The 20,102-nt window shown below is 33.4% G+C and overlaps 1 protein-coding gene across 1 annotated transcript in view; it reads left to right on the top strand.

The window, feature by feature from the left end:
• The window catches only part of USP25 (ubiquitin specific peptidase 25), a 185,721-nt gene that overhangs the window by 151,959 nt on the left and 13,660 nt on the right, over positions 1–20,102 (top strand). The window contains exons 17-24 of the mRNA XM_012730671.1: positions 866–993; positions 1,367–1,462; positions 3,972–4,133; positions 4,745–4,971; positions 6,297–6,367; positions 6,964–7,192; positions 8,340–8,540; positions 13,908–14,047. Coding sequence (XP_012586125.1) covers positions 866–993; positions 1,367–1,462; positions 3,972–4,133; positions 4,745–4,971; positions 6,297–6,367; positions 6,964–7,192; positions 8,340–8,540; positions 13,908–14,047 — 1,254 coding nt within the window. The remainder of the gene's footprint in view (positions 1–865; positions 994–1,366; positions 1,463–3,971; positions 4,134–4,744; positions 4,972–6,296; positions 6,368–6,963; positions 7,193–8,339; positions 8,541–13,907; positions 14,048–20,102) is intronic.

The raw sequence follows: 20,102 nt of genomic DNA on the forward strand, positions 1-20,102 counted from the left end.
CTCCGGGGCAGGCAAGGGTGGAACTCATGAGGAAGTGGCTTTAGTTTCTCAGTGCTGTGCTTTAACCTGCTGGACCACCAGGGAGGGGCCACATTATATTATTTTTTACTGCTGTAGTTGAGTCGTAAGTTTATTCATTTTTCTTTGCACTTGAGTCTTTTTTCTGAAAATCACTTTACTTTGGCATTCTGTTGTACAGCTACCAGAGTTCAAGCATTTAGTCTTTCTTAAATACAATTGCTGTAAATAAAAGCTCTGTATATCTTAGTGATAGATCTTTTTCTCAAACTGTATAATCCTAGAAGGAAAATTAAATATAAAAATGGAAAATACCAGTTTCTAGTTTTTAGGATATTGTAAACTGTTTTTTTCTTTTTTGTGCTACATTTTAGTTTGTCATGTCTTTGACAGTATGTTTGCTTGCTGTATTAAGTTCTGTTCTCAGTAGTAATGATTAATAATATTAAAGAAGAGATAAAGCTGGCATTACCAACCCATGAATTTAGCCAGTGTTTTCACTTTGTGATTAAAATTCTAATATGAAGGTTATCTTTTAAGATGGAAAATTGTTGAAGATTTTTATCTTTCCTGATTGTCTGTTTTTCCTATTCTTGGAACTTTCAACAAATGTGAAAACTTCTAGGAATAAGTTGGGTTTTGTTGCTTACCTATTTAGTTGTTTGTGACATCAGTATTGTGATGTTGCCATAAAATACCAGTCTAAAAACTAATATCTTGTGCCTAAAATTACAGTAGCCTCTGGTTTCTTCTGATTATATAAATCTTCCATCTTTTCTTAAAATTGCAATGTAAAGATAAAATAGAAACATGCTTTTAAGATTTTTGTTGTTTTCTTTACTGTTAGCATTGGTTTACAGAACTACCACCTGTACTGACATTTGAATTGTCAAGATTTGAATTTAATCAGGCATTGGGAAGACCAGAAAAAATTCACAACAAATTAGAGTTTCCCCAAGTTTTATATCTGGACAGGTATGTTTTGATATCAGCATGACTTATTTTGAAATAATCTAGTGATCAAATGAAGAACTACTGTGTTTAGAGAGAGATTTCGTAAATTTTCTTAGATTCATTTTTATGTAATACCATTTGTGAAAGAAAAAGGCAGTCCTTCAATATTTAGAAAACTATAGATATTGGGAGTAAAATTTATAGGGAAGAAAAACTAGGATTCTCTTTGTATTTATATTATAATTCTGTCCAGTTTTTAAAAAATGGTTTTGTATTATATGATGTTTTATTATAAGAATTTAAATTAATCTTGTGGCAAAATTAGATTTAACATTGGATCTATTTCCATGAGATTGAAGATACTAATGATTGCTATTTTTCATTTAATTGATAGATACATGCACAGAAACAGAGAAATAACAAGAATTAAGAGGGAAGAGATCAAGAGACTTAAAGATTACCTCACAGTATTGCAACAAAGACTAGAAAGGTATTTTAACAAATAAGAAATTGAGATGATTATAAAATGTCATATATTTAGTGACTAAGTAGATCTTTAAATTTGCTTTGATTTATGGTTCTAAGAGTAGGTAATCATTCTGGGTTGATATTTTGCTTGAATATTTTTGAATTTTTGAAATTTTAAAAATAGCTAGCACTGGAAGATTATTTTAATATTTAAAATATTTTTTTCACTGTCAATAAATTATTCTCATGGTGCTGAAAAACAGACATAATTTTAATCTGTAATTGGCATTTCTTCTGAGATTAAATACTGCTCTTGAGTTCTAGTAAAAAAAAAAAAAAAAAAAAAAAGAACCACTCAGCTTTTCTTCACCAAGAAGGGTACAAAATCAAATGCCTACCAGGGCCTCATGGAAGCTTTTTACTATCCATGACAAATTAATGAAAGATGCTTGGTGCATTTGTTACAGGGTTTGCAATTGTGATACAAAGGGATTTTTTTAATCCCTTAATTACTCAATGGGTCTAGCAGTTTTGCCAAGAGGCTAAAATTAAACAAAAACTCTTGGATGCAGGCGCGGTGAAAGGATTCACCAGAGACAGAGTGGGGAGCAGAACAGGCAGATCACCGAAGTACACTGCTGAGGGGAGCAGCGGGTGGGTCTGCCGCGCCATGTGGTCACCTCTGGGGCAGGCAGGGTGGAACTCATGAGGAAGTGGCTTTAGTTTCTCAGTGCTGTGCTTTAACCCACTGTGCCACCAGGGAGGGCTCAAGCTTGTTATTTTTTAATCACTAGTATGCATTGATAGAGTTTTTTGTTCTCATTTAAGTTCATATTTTCCATCTGCATCTTTATTTCCTGCCAGCATCCCTTTTACTTCGACCCATTTCTTATCCCATCTCCCACTTGGCCTCAGAGTCTCACTTTGTTTATTATAGTCCAGTAGTTTTGGTAAATATTTTGGTCTGTTAAATTATCTACTGGGTGTTCCTGGTGGCCTTGGGTTTTAAGTCCACTCTCACACCACTATGGTCTGAGTTCGATCTGTGGCCAGGAAATTCACCCACATGGCACAGCAGATCTTTCCTGTCTCTCCTTCTGCTCCCCTTAGCAGTGACCTCAGCAGTGTATTTCAGTCAGTTAGCCTGTTTTGCTCCCCACTCTTGTCTCCTCTTACCCTCTGCACCTCACCTCTGGCTTATACCCTTCTCTGAAAAAAAAAAAAAAAACTTTACATATTGTTATGTAATATCCAATATTTGTTTTTGTCATTCTGACTTGCTTTATTACACATAATTACCGCAAACTTCCATTTAGTTGTAAATGTCAACCTTTCATTTAATGGCACAGTTATATATGGATAGACCATGTATTCTTGATCTGTCCTCTGGCAGTGTGTACCTACGCTGTTGCCATGCCCTATTACTGTAAGTAGTGCTGTACTGCTGGAAGTAAGAGCAGACTGCTGGTTGCCTGAATTGAAGAGTCAGGAGTGGGTAAAACAGGTAAAGGCAGTTAAAGATACAAACTTCCAATTGTATAAGTAGTGGGAGTGTTTGTATTTTTGGTGACTGTACTTAGCAATACTGTTGTGCTTCATTGAAAGTTGGTGAGAAGTTGATCTAAATCTTCTCATCACACACACACACACACACACACACACAAAACAACACTTCTACTATGTGTACGTGGTGTTACATGTTAGCTAATTTTTTTGTGGCCACCATCCCACAATAAATACAAGTCTGTTATCCACTTCAAACTGATATTTTAAATGATAACTAAAATAGAACTTACGTATTAATATACAGTAAATTAAGTACATTAAACATGTTAAAATATGTCATACCTAACACATAAATATAACAGAACCAAGTAAAGTGTAAGCTGGTAAACCAGGGGCAGCTAGAGGACACTTCTGAGGAGGAGCGGCTGCCCGCTACACCAGTGCGCGGTCCAGTGCGTGGAATGGTCTCTGTGTTGTCTACAGCTTCAGATTGTTTCCAAAAGAAGCCTAAATCTACACTGTCAAATTCTCTGTCTACAGGCTGAAATGTAACCTGAGAGATGGTAGTTTGCAACATTTGATCTACTCTCTGCTCCCATGGCTTAGTGTTAATCTGAAAACTAAATCTCAAAAATAATATATCGTTTTCCAGCAATCTTTACTCCTAAAAGATTGCAGAACCTTATCGTAAATAATCGAGATAGGACGATAATATAATATTAACCACCATGTTAATCATGAGACCAGATGACAGCTAAAAATAAAGTTTCAGGAATACAACTTAGAGTAACACTTAAAATTTTTTAAGAAGTTTATACACACATTCAATCTTAATCAGCTTTGATTGTCTCCCTTTGGAGAATATTTCTTGAATATATATTCAGTTTTAACCATCTTATTTGAAACCAAGTGGAACTTCATTGTTGATTTATTGAAGTGTTTTAATCATGTTTTATAACAAGTTTTGAAAAAACCAAATATGCTTTATGTTCAAAAAAAGCATTCATACATGTTATGGTCAACAGATATTTAAGCTATGGTTCGGGTCCCAAACGATTCCCCTTGGTAGATGTTCTCCAATATGCATTGGAATTTGCCTCAAGTAAACCTGTATGCACTTCTCCTGTTGAGGATATTGATGCTAGTTCTCCACCTAGTGGTTCCATACCACCACAGACTTCACCAAGGTAAAAAGTTTTCTTCTTTCAGGAGACAGCTTTGTTGCATATATTGCATGACAATGTAATTGATGCCTTTTAAGAAAGTTTTGTAAAATGTGTGGTGGGACTTATTTTCGTGAACTCAAAAAGTTATTTACTTAGAAACTTATATGTTTCCTGGTTCTTATTTCATTGTTTAATAAAGTTTTGATTATAGATTGAAATTTTCATTTATTTTCTTTTCAGAATACTTTAGGTTGTTTTGATACATGTTTCAGCTTTTATCTATGAAAATAAATCTGTTAAATTAGATATTTTTTTGATCTGTTGTATCAGGAGTATTAGCAAGGGAAGATCTTTGTAATTCCGGTATACATACAACTTTTTTTCGTTGTTTTTATTTCTTTAGGTAAGTATATTCAAGCCATGTCTATTATAAAGCTACAGTTTTACCCTTGTAAGAATGTAGTCCTGGTATATTTAGAGTCTCAGTGGGATATTAGATTAATCCAAATATTTCTCTTTTTTAAAGATCTTTTGTTTTTAAAATGGTGGATGACATATGTTTGGCACAATCTTTGTCCAGATTTGCAATATGGAAAGTTTAATAATAAAGATTATATCTTTTATAACTACAGCACAACTGAACAACAGGGAACTCCTTCTTCAGAATTGCCAAGCACATCACCTGTATCAGTAACTGCCATTTCATCAAGATCTGTAATACACAAACCATTCACTCAGTCTCGGATACCTCCAGATTTACCTATGCATCCAGCACCAAGGCATATAACAGAAGAAGAACTTTCTGTGCTAGAAAGCTGTTTACATCGCTGGAGGACCGAAATAGAAAATGACACCAGAGGTAAGAAACATATACTGTCACCTTGGATGGATGAGTATAATGTTAAAAATGAAAGAGAAATAGCCTCTGGGTTTATATATAAACTTAGTAAGTTTTTTTTTTTTTTTTCTGGAAAGGATTTTTAAACTAGTCTAGCTCTATTTTTTTTTTTTAAAGATTTATTTATTTATTCAAACAGAACTGTGGTACAGGCCAGAGATGCGGAGGGTGAGAGGATTCACCAGAGACAGAGTGGGGAGCAGAACAGGCAGATCAACGAAGTACACTGCTGAGGAGAGCAGCGGGTTGGTCAGGAGAGGTCTGCCACGCCATGTGGTCACCTCCGGGGCAGGCGGGAATCGAACTCATGCGGAAGCGGCTTTAGATTCTCAGTGCTGTGCTTTAACCCCCTGCGCCACCAGGGAGGGCCTAGTCTAGCTCTATTTTTATGATATTATTTTCTCAGAAACTAAAAAGTTTTCTTTCCTAGGATTACTTAGTTTACTAATAACATAGCAGATTGTCTGATTTTCTAATTTAGTGCTCTGTTGTGTATTTAAATCTAACTGGTTTTCACAGCTGTGTCATTGGTGAAACATATCATACAGTATCAAATTTTATACATGTCAATTATATAGTTCTCTGATATTTATCCAGTGAAGTTAAGAGATAAAAATTTTCTTTAGGCTTAAGAATTAATTAAATTTTAATCTTCTCAGAGAGTTGCAAATATGATCTGTAAGCGCTATCTAAGCTTTTAATGAGTCTTAATGGCACCTAGCCAAATAAAAAAAATAGGAACAGTGCTCTCAGGGCATGTGTGGTGTGTGTGTTGGTATTGGATGTAAGTCGTCTATGATGGTGACTGACAACTAGTATTAATGACAACAAAGATTTCCCTTAGTGTTTCTCGTACATAAGGGTAATTTTTATCATTAAATTCATTAGCTAGCATTAATTAATCAGATAATATTTCCAAAACAATATACTAGATGTTAGACACATTTCTACTGAATATGACAGACTGAATTTATTTGTTAGGTTTAGCTTTAATTTTTCCTGAAATCATCCTTTGTAAATTTGAGTAAAGATTGACTTTATTGACTGCTTACTTTCTAGGTGAGAGTCACTTTTTTTTTGTTTGTTTTTAATTATGTATTTATGCTGTATCTTTAACTATATTTTGTTTTACATAAACTCGTAATAGTGAGGTTTTTAAGAACTGTTTCAGGAAATTTTTCTTATTCCTTTAACATTGAGAGAAAAACCTTTAGTCTCTACCTCAGTGGAAGTCTCAGTGGAAACATACATAATGTTAATCATTAAACGACATCTTCTGTCCTTAGATTTGCAAGAAAGCATATCTAGAATCCATCGAACAATTGACCTAATGTACTCTGACAAATCTATGATCCAGGTAAGTTAAATTTTGAACTAGTGAATAAAATAAAAATAAAATTAAAAAGATAATTTTATCTTTATATCATTGATCTCATTTTACACTTCCCACATGGAGTTGTATTCTTACACTTATTGCTTATACTTTTTTATTAGTTGAGCATAAATTTTTTCCTAAGGCTTTAATATATTTTTTGAAATATTGCATAATATAAGTTATAACGCTGTTATACTTCATATAAGTGTTTTACTAAGCTCATCAATTTATACGAAAATGCAGACAAATCATGTTCTGTATATAAACTAGATCATCATAAGTTCCTTGAAAGAATAAATATTCCACTGAATGTATACATAATACATTTTTCAAAGTTTTGAAAATCATATTCTAATATACACACTTGTTTGGTTTATATGTCGCTATGTTACTTATCTTCCCTTCCCTCCCCTATTTTATTTCATTGTTTAATTTTTTTCAAAATTTTAATTCCTGTCAATTTTCTCTTGTGTAAAAGAATATGGACCAGTGGTATCTTCCAGCCAGAGTTTGGGTATCATGTAATGTAGTGTACAGACTGTGCAACTGCAGTTTAACTCTTCTCTCTTCATATATAGGTTCCTTACCGCTTACATGCTGTTTTAGTTCATGAAGGTCAAGCTAACGCTGGTCACTACTGGGCATACATTTTTGATCACCGTGAGAACAGGTGGATGAAGTACAATGATATTGCTGTTACAAAATCATCATGGGAAGAGCTAGTGAGGGACTCTTTTGGTGGTTATCGAAATGCCAGTGCATACTGTTTAATGTATATAAATGATAAGGCACAATTCTTAATACAAGGTAAGAAGATGAAAGCACAATTAGGAAGTATTGTGACCAGGACTAAGAACCACTTAGCAGCTACTTAGCACTACTGTAAAATGTAAATCTGATCTCTTGCTCTATGCTAAAATCTCCTTTTGTGCCTATCACATAAAGCCTTCATTTGCTGGCTTTTCACTGTCTCTGCAGCTTCACTTATCACAATCCATTTCAACATTTATATAATTTACTTGAACTTCTTATGTATTCTTTTCACAGCAAACCATTTTACACTGATGTATATCCATGTGATGCTTTTTATTGTTAGTGTTCTTATTTCTTTCTTCTTTTCCCTAATTTCTGTTCTTCTGTCAAACTCAATTCATGTGTCATCTCCTCTGCCCAGTTTCCTTGACCTACCACAAAGTGTTCTCACAGCATATCCCTTTGCTGGGCATGTGTTGTATGTGTACTTGTCTTTTCCACTTTAATCTGCTCTACTCAAAGCCAGAGACCATGACATTTTCTTTGTCTTTCTTATTTCTGTACTTGAATTCAGGCTTGTTATAGAAAACTTAGTAAAGATTTTTGAAATTGATAAAACAAGCTGTTGTGTTTAACCATTGAGATATATTATCTAAACTGTCCACTTAATGGCTTACCTTTTTATGTGAATAATAGAGGCAGACTACTTAAAAGAAAAAAAACATTTATTTGATTTTCTTAAAGTCTTGTTTTATAAATTCATTCTACTTATTTTTTTGAACAGAAGGTTTTGAGTTTTTCTAGTTTTATGATAAATTCTGCTTCATGAATTATCAAATTTTTGGTATTTTTTATAGTGGAATAAAATGGTACTGTGTTATTGTTTGAGTAGCAAGCAGTTTTGACATTATATTTTGTTCCATGTTAAAAATTAATGCTGAAAACATGATCTATAATGCATTATCAGATGTTTCCATTATTGTTTTTCTGAGAATTAATTTTTATTTTTAGGTAATACTGATTTACTGTTTATAATTCGTAGTTTTAAACCTACTTGAAGTGCATTTAGATGTATTGATATGAAGTGTATTTATATAAAGTGTATAATTTATAGTCTTAAACCTATTTGAAGTGTATTATTATTTTTTGTATTTTTCCCTTAATTCTTGATTTTACTTAGTTTTTGAAATATGATTTGCAGAAGAGTTTAATAAAGAAACTGGACAGGCCCTTGTTGGAATAGAAACATTGCCACCTGACTTAAGAGATTTTGTTGAAGAAGACAACCAACGATTTGAAAAAGAACTACAAGAATGGGATACACAACTTGCCCAGAAAGTGTTACAGGAAAAACTTTTAGCATCTCAGAAATTAAGAGAGTCAGAGTCTTCCGTAACAGCAGGTTAGTCTATTCTTATTAAGTTGTGTTATACTATAAAAATAAGTTATGCTCATTAAAATTTTTAAACTTTAGTTATTTTAATGTATGAAGCAGTCTGTAAAAGTCATCTGAAAATATGAAGAAACTAGTAAAAATTACCTGATATATAACAATTAAGTTTATCTGATTGCCAGGCACCACTGAGTCTTTTCTGCTTTAATTTTACATATTGTATCTATTTTCATTGAGCTTGATTCTGATTGGATGAAGCTTGAAAGAGCCATGAAACCAAGTAACCAAGCAGTTTACTAAAGTTATCAAAAGAGTGAGCTTCAATAATTTCATATATGAGCACAATAACATTGTGGGCATATCCATATATATATTGTGCAGTACCAAAATAACAGTATTGATATATTTTATTTTACTTTTCTCAGAATTCTTAAAATTAAAAACAAAATTAGCTGAAACCACATTTTATGTATTCCAAGTAAAAAATATACAACTTGCAAAATAAATATAAATATATACAAATGATATTGTAAAATAATTAGCTGATAAGAAAATGTTCAGTTTAAAATAAATAAAATCAAGCAAAATAGAAAATATAATGTCTTTTGATCCTTTAAAGATTAATTTTATCATTACTAAATTGTAAAGATTTCTCAGTATTGGGGAAATGGAAAGAGGTAAATTAAGAACAAATACTTTCTTCAAATTTACTTGTCTCTTTTTTAACTTTGGTGTTAGTGAGTAATTTTATTTTATAAGACCTTACAGGTTTTGTTTTTATTTTTTAAGAAAGCATTTCAGCAGTTTAGTTCTATCTTTTAGTTTCTCATTCAAAGTTGCATAGGTGAGTTTCAGTTATCATTTATAGTAGTTATTCATGGGAGATTTATTCATGGGATAAAGGCAGATCAGACTTGCACAGTTCTGTCCAGACCTTGTAACTTCTTTGCATATACATTCCATAGTTAAGTCCTTGATCTTGATTAACAGGATTTGATTGAGAATTTTTATTAAACCAATATATTGTATTAAACCAACAACATCTTTATGTTTACATGTTTAAAAGGATGTATATATGAATACCACAGTTGTAGTGTCTGGTGATTTACTACTAGGCAGCACTATATCTTCTTATCTATGTAAAAAAGATGAATCTTTGGTTTTACAGCAGTGCAGTTTCATCATGGTGATGTTGTTCACATTAGTAGAAAATAACTCAATGGATGTCAAGAGGTTTGTAAATTCAAGTGTAAGTGTAGTAACTACATTATAGTTGACAATTCTGTTTCTTTGTGATCTCATACTTTATCTTCTGTACATGTTCTTCCAAAATCACACCCCAGAATTTGTCCCAAGGTGGAGTGATTAGTTATTCTGCCCTTGACTTTTATGTACCTCACTTGCATGTCACTCTTAACTTACTAGGCGGAGGGACTGCATTAGTGGTGATAAGAGGTAGTGGTAACCAAAGCACTCAAAGGGTATTCTCCATTGTTAGTTAAGCTCTAACTTTGTTCTTGGCAAACCCACATTTTATGGTCCAAAAATATTGAAATATATCCTCTACCTTGCCTGTTTCTCATAGAACTCCAAATTTATGGACTAAATATACTTTCTTTTTATTTAGTTAAGTCTACTAAGTTATTGTGTTCACTAATCCAGATAGAACCAGTCAACCTTGGCTGGCTACTTTAATGTCATCTTAGAATTCTTTTGTATGTAAAGGCCATGCATCCTTTCTTCCTACTTTATATGCTGTTTTATAATTAATAAAAAAATCCAGTAGTAAAGTATCAGACACGTATTCTTATATCTCTTTATTAGTATAAAAAATGTAGGAATTTTGAGAGGAAACCAGGTAACTGAAAAATAAAGAAATGGATGTGATCAGTTCACAGAGAACTGTTTGACAATTACCTTCCATTAATTTCAGAAAGTGATGGAAGCAGTCCTTGTCTAGGAAGTATCATTATCTCTGTAGAATTACTACAAATTTGTACTTTTAGTTAGTAAAAATAGACTGTAATAACTATAAATTTCAGGAACAAGATCCTTGTTTAAAAGGTTCTACTGCTATAATACTTTACATATTATATTAAGAAGTACATCTCTGTTGCTATGAAACATATCAGAACACAGTAAGGAAACTTATTATAATGTTTATTTCAACCAGTTATTCCTTATTATTATTAGAGAAATTTTACTTTAATATCTGCATCCTCTTCCGCCTACTTTTCTTCACAATTTTCAGAGTAATTTGTTTGACTTTGTCTGATACTTTCAGAATATCAGAGGACCTGTGTTTAAGTCTCTGGAGTGTGCAAGGATTATAAGTCACTAGTGGACATTTATGCAAGGAAATTTGTTAATAACACCCATCAGTTATTTTTCTTCCCTCCCCGAAAATCTGTATAATAATCTAGTTTATATAAAATCATTAAAATTCAAATTATATTGAGTTATATTACAAATGAGGATATTCATTTATATAGTACAAATTAAAAGAATATTTGTTCCTTTTTTGCTTAGATATGAGCAAGAAATCCATAGATTATCACTTCACCACTATTGTTTCTTGTCTTACTAGAAATGAGTGATAAATGATGGGAAACTCACTTTGTTCTCTCTCACAATAACTCTTTAAACTTGCTACTGCAAAGGAAAACTTGCCTGAACACTTATGTTTGGAGATTTAACTAATAGCTCCTCACTTTGGATGTTTACATCAAAATTGCCTTAGGATTTTTTTTTTTTTTCTGAGTACAAATAATGCACCTATCTCAGACTTAGGAGGATCAAAATCTCTGCCAAGGTCCAGAATATATGTATTTTTAAGAAAGATTTTCAGATAGCTCTGGTTAGGCAGCATGAGTGAGCTTACTTAAGAAACAGAAGTTACTTTGAAGAAGAAAAGAGTTTTGCCTGAATGATTGGGTTACTTCTGCTACTCCTCTCTTACAAGTATTTGAACCCCTTTTAACATATGTAGTATACCAACATTAAAAACAAAATCAGATAACATGGTAATACTGGTATAAAATGTATTCCTAAAGCTTTCATGAGTTTCCCTAGGGTGTCCCTAGCTGTCCCAGGGATCTCTGCAAATGCTGCCTGCAAGATGAAAATAAACTGATATGCCAAGAAAGTACAGCTGATGCCTAAAAGTAGGCCTGGTGGAATGAACAGTGTCTTCAGTTTTCTCAAGTTGCTTTAAAGCAAAGACTGTTTGATGTTTTTATAACTCCAGAAACAAGCTTAGTGAAGACCATATAGTAGATTCTCCCCTTCCCACCCTGAATCTTTTTCTAAATAGAATTTATTCCCTCTGGAATGAATATTTTAGGGGTGATCCCAGAGTAAAGGGGGATATTAACATTTTAAAAGTTATCTCCATAGTAATTATACTCAGGAAGCAGTCTGAAAATGTGTGGCTGTAGGTATGACTTCCTAGTTCCTTTGCTCCCTAGTCTAGACTTCACAACATATCCAAGGTGCATATATATACATTAGAACTTGCCTTGTTGCCATTGCATTTAAAACATTATTCATGAACTTTGACCTCAAAAATTTCAGGAGAGTCAGAGGCCTCAAATGGCTTGGCCCTACTCGTATTGCATCTGGCTGCACTGGCCATCGTTTGGTTTTCTCTTGTGCTCTGACAAATCCAACCCATCATCTTTCCACTAAAAAGGTAGATTACTTTCATCCCCTATTCTAAATTGTTCCTCCCTCATCTTATTCCTACATGGTATGAGTGTAAAATTGTCGCAATTCACATGTGTGAATTTTGGGTTCATGACTTACTTCATTGCTCATCCCGAGCTGCATGGGGGCACAGACTGGCAACTTTGTGTTCACACTTGGAAGTCCAAGTGGCTGATGCAGTGATTTGCATATACTTAGATGCTTCATTAAAAATTATTGTATAAAGTGGATGACTGTCTATATATTACAACTGTAGTGATTTTTTTTGAATAATATTTCATTTTGAGAGATTGTTCTTAACTAAAATATTGGAGAAGATGACAGTAACCTGTTCTGTGTCACCAGGTGGGTGGGCAAGGGCTGACTTAACTAACCCCTCTGCCAGTGTAGAACATTTAAGTGTACTCATATCCTTGCATTAGCTTAGTTATTAATCCGCTTATTCTGTTGTTGTATGTATATTCTATGCTAGGTGTTGAAGAAACAGTGTTGCAATAGGGGGATGGTGTTCTTAACTCTTGAGAGTCTTACAGGCTAGCAAGGATATAGGCTTCAAACAGATAGAACAGCAGTTAAGTGGTAGGTGTAGTAAATGCTATTAAGAAGAAGTGCAAGTTACTCTGGCTCTGGGACAGTGCTTCTCATCCCATTTTGATCAGCATTTTTTCTGTCGTATCTGAGGGAATAGTGCTGTTTGCTTCTAGTGAGTAGATGAAACACAGAACAGCCTCACCATCAAAGAGTAATTGAAAATGTCAATTGTGCCAAGACTGAGAAACCCTGCCTATACCTAGGATATGTAGAATTTACTAGATGTGTGTGAGTGTGTGTGTGTGTGTGTGAGTGAGTGGGGGGTGGTGAGAATACATGAATGCATTGATAGAGGGAAGAACAAGGAACAATCTGAATGTAAAAGGTCTGAATGTTTAAAGGTAATCCTTGTCTTTGATGTGTTAGGCAAACAAGCCATATAAAATTGGAAACCTCTTTTGAGCAAATGACAAAGAACACACGTGCTGCTCTTGGGGAGATAGAGACTTATTTATGTAAATTCCTGTAGTTTGTGTGTAAAGATTTTTACTGGGTGAAGCATCCAGTAAACCTTCAAAGTATATTGTTCCATCAGAGTACAGTAGTAGATGTATCTTTAGGAGTTCTTCACCAGTTTGCCAAGCTATGATTGTTTTTCCTCTGACAACACTCAGTTATCAGGGGCAAGGTCAGAAAATACAGAAGGTTGAGTTCATTCAGGGTTAGGGTTTTCAGGTAGGTGTGAAAAAGAATACAGTGACCAGAAAAATAGCTACTGGCTCCGTGGAGATTCAGTCAGTATTTCTTTTTTCCCTTTTTTTAATTTTTGCTTTTTTGCTAAAATGTTAGTGATCTTCCAAAATGAGATTTTGGCAATTACCATAGCAGAAAAACTTGCTTGAATTCCTTCTTATAAGCTATAATATACTTTTTTTTCTGGAATTATTGATAACTACTGTTCTTGGATTTTTTTTTTTTTTTTTGGTAAATTCTGGGGGGGGAGTGCTGTATGTTGAAGGACATATTTCTTTAAGTAGAAGAGATAAATCGGTTGTTATAACTTCAAATTACAAATAGAATCATCTTAGTATAGATTCTGTGATTTATATTAGATACACAATTGATTCTTTTCTCATGAAGCACAAGCAGGAGAACCAGAATATCTAGAGCAGCCATCAAGAAGTGATTTCTCAAAGCACTTGAAAGAAGAAACTATTCGAGTAATTACCAAGGCATCACATGAGCATGAAGATAAAAGTCCTGAAACAGTTTTGCAGTCGGTAAGATCTTTTATTTTAGCCCTCGGAACATAGTCACAGTCACAACTTTTCCTAGCGGTGTATGGAGAGCAAGCCTGCCTGGGAGTCAGGAGGGGCACAACATGGTCAGCATCTGTGGGTGTCTGTGTGACTCCAGGCTGTAGTTTACTCGGCTGTGGTATTAAAATTCTAGTGTCTTCCTGTTAGACCATTAAGAAAAATCATAATCTTAAATTGTTCATTTGGTTTGGAACTTATAATGAGAAGTTCTCTACTTAGCATTATTCCTCCTGTCCATTACACCCCCCCTCCCATCTTTAGTATTACTACATTGGATAGTTGGAAATATAAAGTATGATTTTCATGTTCCATAGAATGTGTTTAAACATAAAGCACTAGATACTCTAAATTAGAGTAGTACTAGTAGGGTAAATAACGACATGATTTTACAAAATAATTTGCCCACATTTTAGTAGTTTCCTAAAAATTGTCATTACTGCAACCCTCCTGTGTTGTTATAGTTCTCAGTATATCTTTTTATAACAGTAACTTAAGCACAATGGTGGTGTGCTGTTTCAATGAATAGGATATTAAAGAGATGTTATTTCAAGAGTTTGTTACTATAAAACCATTTTTATTTTATTAGTGAGCACAAGCAGCTTCTAATACAGGTCTCATGAAAGCTAATTTTATGTGAAGATTCCTCTCCTAGTATTGTGTTTCATTGACAGGACACTATTGTCTATTTATTAAGTGAACTTAATCCCACCAATAACCTGTTCATTACAAAGCCATCTTTAATATAAGACCTCAGTTAATCAAAATGTTCAATTAATAGGGTTCATTTCAGTTAGCTATATTTTAAGGAATGAAATAAAATTCAAGAACTCCTTTTTCATTTAATTCCCTGTTTGAATTTTGATTATATATTATCCTAAAATTGTGTGTGTGTGTGTGTGTTTTATTCCAAAGTATGCAAATACCTAAAACTGAGAGAATTTTGGGTGAAAGTCTGCTATGCTATTAAAGATTTGCTGAAAAATGCTTTTTTTTAATGGATCTGGGAAGTCTACTTCTTTTAGAAGATAGAGAAGAAAAACCTGGAGACAGAATGGGCAGAGAAGTTAGATACAAAAAGATAGTTTGATATGAAAAGTATGTGAGAATCAGTGCTAATTGATTAGGGTTTTTAAGTTTTAGAACCTTCATTCTGATAAGTATCATCCTTATAACTGCTGTTAGAAAACCAAAAACATTGCTTAATACACAGTTTTGTTTTTGTTCTTGTTTTTTAAGTTTGGCTACTGTGTAGTTTAAATTTGCAAAGTCAGCCCTTAAAATTTTGATTTCCAAGTTTATTAACAGGCATATCATTTTAAAAGCTAGCACCCTACTGCTTTCCTTTTACTTGAGAAAAGAGAATGATATTGAGAGAATATAATAGAAAAGATACATGCTTTTCTGTTTTTTACTGCTTGTATGCTTAATATAAAGGGTATAATGATATTATAGATTGTTTATAGTAACTTTTATATAAAAACATCATGGTACAAGTATTATGTACCTGTGTGGGATTCGTGGATTTTATCTCTGATGAATGACAAACTTGCATTTTTATTATTTCCTCCTGAAAAGTTGAGGTCGCAAAGAAAGAAAGCCCTTTCTAAAATTGTTATAGTGAATAAGAACAGTTTTTTTAAAAGTGACAATGCCAGTCTTGCAATTAGTTTTATTGCTTAAACTCTTCTTGTACATTTACTTCTGGAAGGTCAGAAAAGTTCACATCATCATAATTTATCTGTATTTTGACCTGAAATAAAGCCATTTAAGATTCTTTAGAATTTCCTGTTTATTTTATATAAAAACTAAAGTTTGTATTTGCTTAAGAAAACTTGTGTGGTGCAAATTGAAATTAGTTAAGCAAACTACCTCCATGTATGTTCCTTAAATACTTTTTAAAGATTTTGGCATTTGTTAATAGATAATTAGTGAAAATGGCAGTTATAAATCTATTCAGTAAAATAAGGTCCTTGTGGAATAGGAATAGTCCTTTGAGTCGACTTTCCTGGATTTCTCACTCGCTTTCCTCTGTTAGTGGATTGGTGAAAATTGTAGATTGCTGTTAAAGAAGAAAAATAAAAATCAGGGTTGTCATAAGTCTTGTTTTATTTCTTGGTTAATATATTTGCTTTTCATATTCTGTTTTAAATGGTTTCATTTTTTAGCTAAGCAAATGCAGATTTTTAAAAGACTCAAGTGTATGCACTTAAATTTGGTGCTTCCATTGTTTTCTAATGTTCCTACTGATGATTTTCTTCTGCAGAAACCTGAAAATACCACAAGCCAACCACCCTCTAACCAGCAAGTTGTAGAGGTGGCGATTCCTCATGTAGGGCAGTTTATGATTGAGTCAAAGGAGGGGGGTTATGATGATGAGGTACCTTTCTTATAGCCCTCTGCACCATTTCTACTAATTTTTTTTTTAAAATTTATTTACTGCAAACAACTACTTTGGGCATGTCTGCACCCTCACACCTTTGTCTGTTGCATAATTTACAGCTTTGCCACACATGGTCTGAAATTACACTACCAATTGCTAACAGGATTTTTAATTTCAAATGAAAATTCAAATAGAATATTGAGAGAATTTGTTAAAATAATTTTGTGTTTATAGAGTTAATTCTTTTATGCAGATATAGGATCAGTTTAGTCTCAGGTTGCTAAATTATATATAAGGCTTGTTTAAATAGTGAAAATTTTCAGTAAAAAGAGTTTTTTATTTTCCTTTTATGTTTTATTTGAACTACTTTTTATAATATTTTGTCTACCATTTCACCCCAGAAGCCCTGGAGTGTGGTTGCAATAGATTATTGGCATTTTTGCTTCTACAGTCTCTGACTGTGAATTAATGATTATCAGTATTTCTGAATGCCTACCAGTGTTTTACAGTGCTGTGACACTCCCATCTTATGTATCCTCATCTTCTTAGTTTTCAAACAATATTGAGTCATTGTTGCTTCTCATAACGTGAATCTTGGGAAGCTAGATGAAAATACATTATTATTCTGGTTCTATCAGATCTACCATCCACTGCTTTTTCCACACTTGTCTAAAAATTCTTACAGTTAATTTTTTTTTACATATATATATCTAAGGGAGAGCCAGTAAAACTGTTTCTGAATATTAACCATAGAAAAGACCTTGGGTTCTATCATTTGTTTTTATTTGCATGGATAAATAAATATTTATTATCCATTAAATATATGTTAATATATTAATTTTTCCAGTCACTTTAAGACTTTTACTCTCTGATTCTAATTAAGCCATATGTAAAAGTTAATCACCACATTGTAAAAATGTTTGGGCCACAAAAAAATTAAGAAACTAGTTTGTGAGAAAGAAGTTGTCAGAGGATTTTCAGAAGCAGACTGTTCAGTTTATTGCAGGTCTTCATGTATCATTAGGATAAATACAGGGGCTATAGTTTCAGTGACTCAGCGATAATTAATGTAATTTCTAGATTGCTCTAATACACCAACTTCATAGTCCTTAAGTTATTTCATTTGCAAATATTTAAAAATAGAAACTACTAAGAATCATAAGCTTTTACAAAACTAAATAAAACACTACAGTATTTCATATTTTGTAGTAATATATTATGACAGTTATCTATTTTATTACCATGTTGATGCTTGAAAATTTTGGAAACTTATGTTTTTAATAACTGTGTTAATTGCTTAGGGTGAGTTCTGGCATTTAAAAAATTAAAATTGCAATTAATCAAGTAACTGTCTTTTATGCGAGTCCTTATGCTGTTGGCAGCTTGGTGTTTTATATATTTTTTGGAGTGACAATTTAACAGTGCATGTGCCTTGGAACTTCTGAAAATCAGTCCTATGAATACAGGGCTGCTGCTGCTGCTTATGGATGTTTGGGTGGTACTTTTTTTGCAACATGCCCAGCCTGCAGATAGAAGTGGAGTTGAAATTGAACTCTTACTGAGCTCCCAAATCTTAAAGAAGAAGCATAGTTTTTAGTTAAGTGTTACTGTTTTCTGAATGGTTCTTTAAAACAGAACATTTTTCAGTTTTGTTCCTCAAGAAAGGGGTACCCTTTTAAATTACTCAATCAGAGAGGTTGCCTTTTTGCAGATATGCACAAAGGCACCACCATATTTGCTAGCTGTGGCCCTGTATGAATAATTCTGAAATAATTCATGCATATTGGATCACATTTGCAATGAAATGTGCAACGTTTGATTTATCAGTAGTGGAAAACAAAGAACTTTACAAACTTGCATGTAAAGAAATTATTACTATTATTTTTTAATGTTAACCATTCAAAAACTTTCACTTTAAATCCCTGTGGCAGATCATGATGACACCGAACATGCAAGGTATTATCATGGCGATAGGTAAATCCAGGAATGTATATGACAGGTGTGGCCCTGAAGCAGGGTTCTTTAAGGTACAATTAACATTTTCATTTTATTTTTTTAAATGTTTTGTTATTTTTTTTTCCTTAAATTAAATTCAATTGCCTGTATGATTTCTCCTTTCTTGTATTAACCATGGCCACTTGATGTTCCTGGGGATTTCAAGCCTGATTTTTTTTTTTCTTTTAACCAAAGTAATTAAGCGGAGATGAAACATTTTACCTGAGGAGCCCTAATAGTGCACATCTGACTTGTTAGCAGAAATTAGAATTTTTTAATTTGAAAGGAATAAAGGATATTGATGAGCAAAAATAGAAACAGAATACCTGCTGGTAATAGATTATTTTTGCTTCATTGGCTAATAGTGTTAACAATATTTTTTTTAGTACTAAACTCATTAAATGTTTTTGTTCCTAAAATTATGTGTTATCTTTTAATGTTTTTCTTCTCTTAGGCTTTCCCGAGGATTAATTCCTGGTATCCTAGTCATTTCAGAATATGTGAGAAAATGGGGTGATATATTTTTCAGTGGCCAGCTTGTTCTCCCTCTAACACAGGATCTCTGCAGTGTTTTCATTATAGTATTGTTTACTTTTACATATTTTAAAGATGAAATCACTGTATATATTTTGCTATTTCATTTAGATTAACCAAAATTCTTCAGTTTCTGTGCTCCTCTCCCATTTTTATTGCTTTTTTTAATAGCATTATTGAACTGTAGCTCACTATAAAAGCTACATGTTCCCTTTTTTAATTTTGATAATACAATCAAAAAGAATGTTTCTTTTCTCATTCAACTCATACTTCAAAAAATTCTTACCTTCAGTTTTTCTTTACTATGGTATAAAAGCATATGCTCAGAAATCTTACAAAATCAGTATTTTGAACTTGGAATTAGAGAAACCAACTGTCTGGTGTCCTCAGTGCTGTGGGGGCCTATTGGAATACAGGACTGGGAAGTGCTTAAACTGAAAACTCCAGCAGACTGGTCCCAGGATCAGTTAACCATCCTGTTAAGATTTCATATAGATGATGAAAACTACTTTTATTAAAAAGAAAAGAACAACTTTTATGTTTAAAAGATAACCTTGGCACTCTCTGGTGGCGCAACAGGTTAGGACGCAGCACACTGCAAGCTGGCCACAACCGCTTCAGTCAAGTTAGTTCGATTCCCCGCCCTGGAGGTGACCACATGGTGTGACAGACCTTTCTTGACCCAGCACCCGCTGCTCCCCTCAGCAGTGTACTTCATCAGTCTATCTGTTCTGCTCCCCACTCTGTCTCTGGCGAATCCTCTCACTGCCCCTGCACCTCTGGCTTGCACCCCAGTCTGTATGAATAAATAAATCTTTAAAAAAAAAAAAAGTCAACCTTATTCTCAGGAAGTCTGCATTTTCTTAAAAATTACAGAATCTGTATCTTCTAAATTTGCATCTTTTTTTTTAAAGATTTATTTATTTGTGCATACAGAACTGGGGTGGGGTACAGGCCAGAGGCTCAGGGATGGTGAGAGGCTTCACCAGAGAGACAGAGTGGGGAGCAGAACAGGCAGATCGACGAAGCACACTGCTGAGGGGAGCAGCGGGCGGGTAACGAGAGGTCTGCCATGCCATGTGGTCACCTCCTGGGCAGGCGGGAATC

This window comes from Condylura cristata, unplaced genomic scaffold (genome assembly GCF_000260355.1).
Source record: "Condylura cristata isolate star-nosed mole 26May11 unplaced genomic scaffold, ConCri1.0 scaffold00003, whole genome shotgun sequence".
Lineage (NCBI taxonomy): Eukaryota > Metazoa > Chordata > Mammalia > Eulipotyphla > Talpidae > Condylura > Condylura cristata.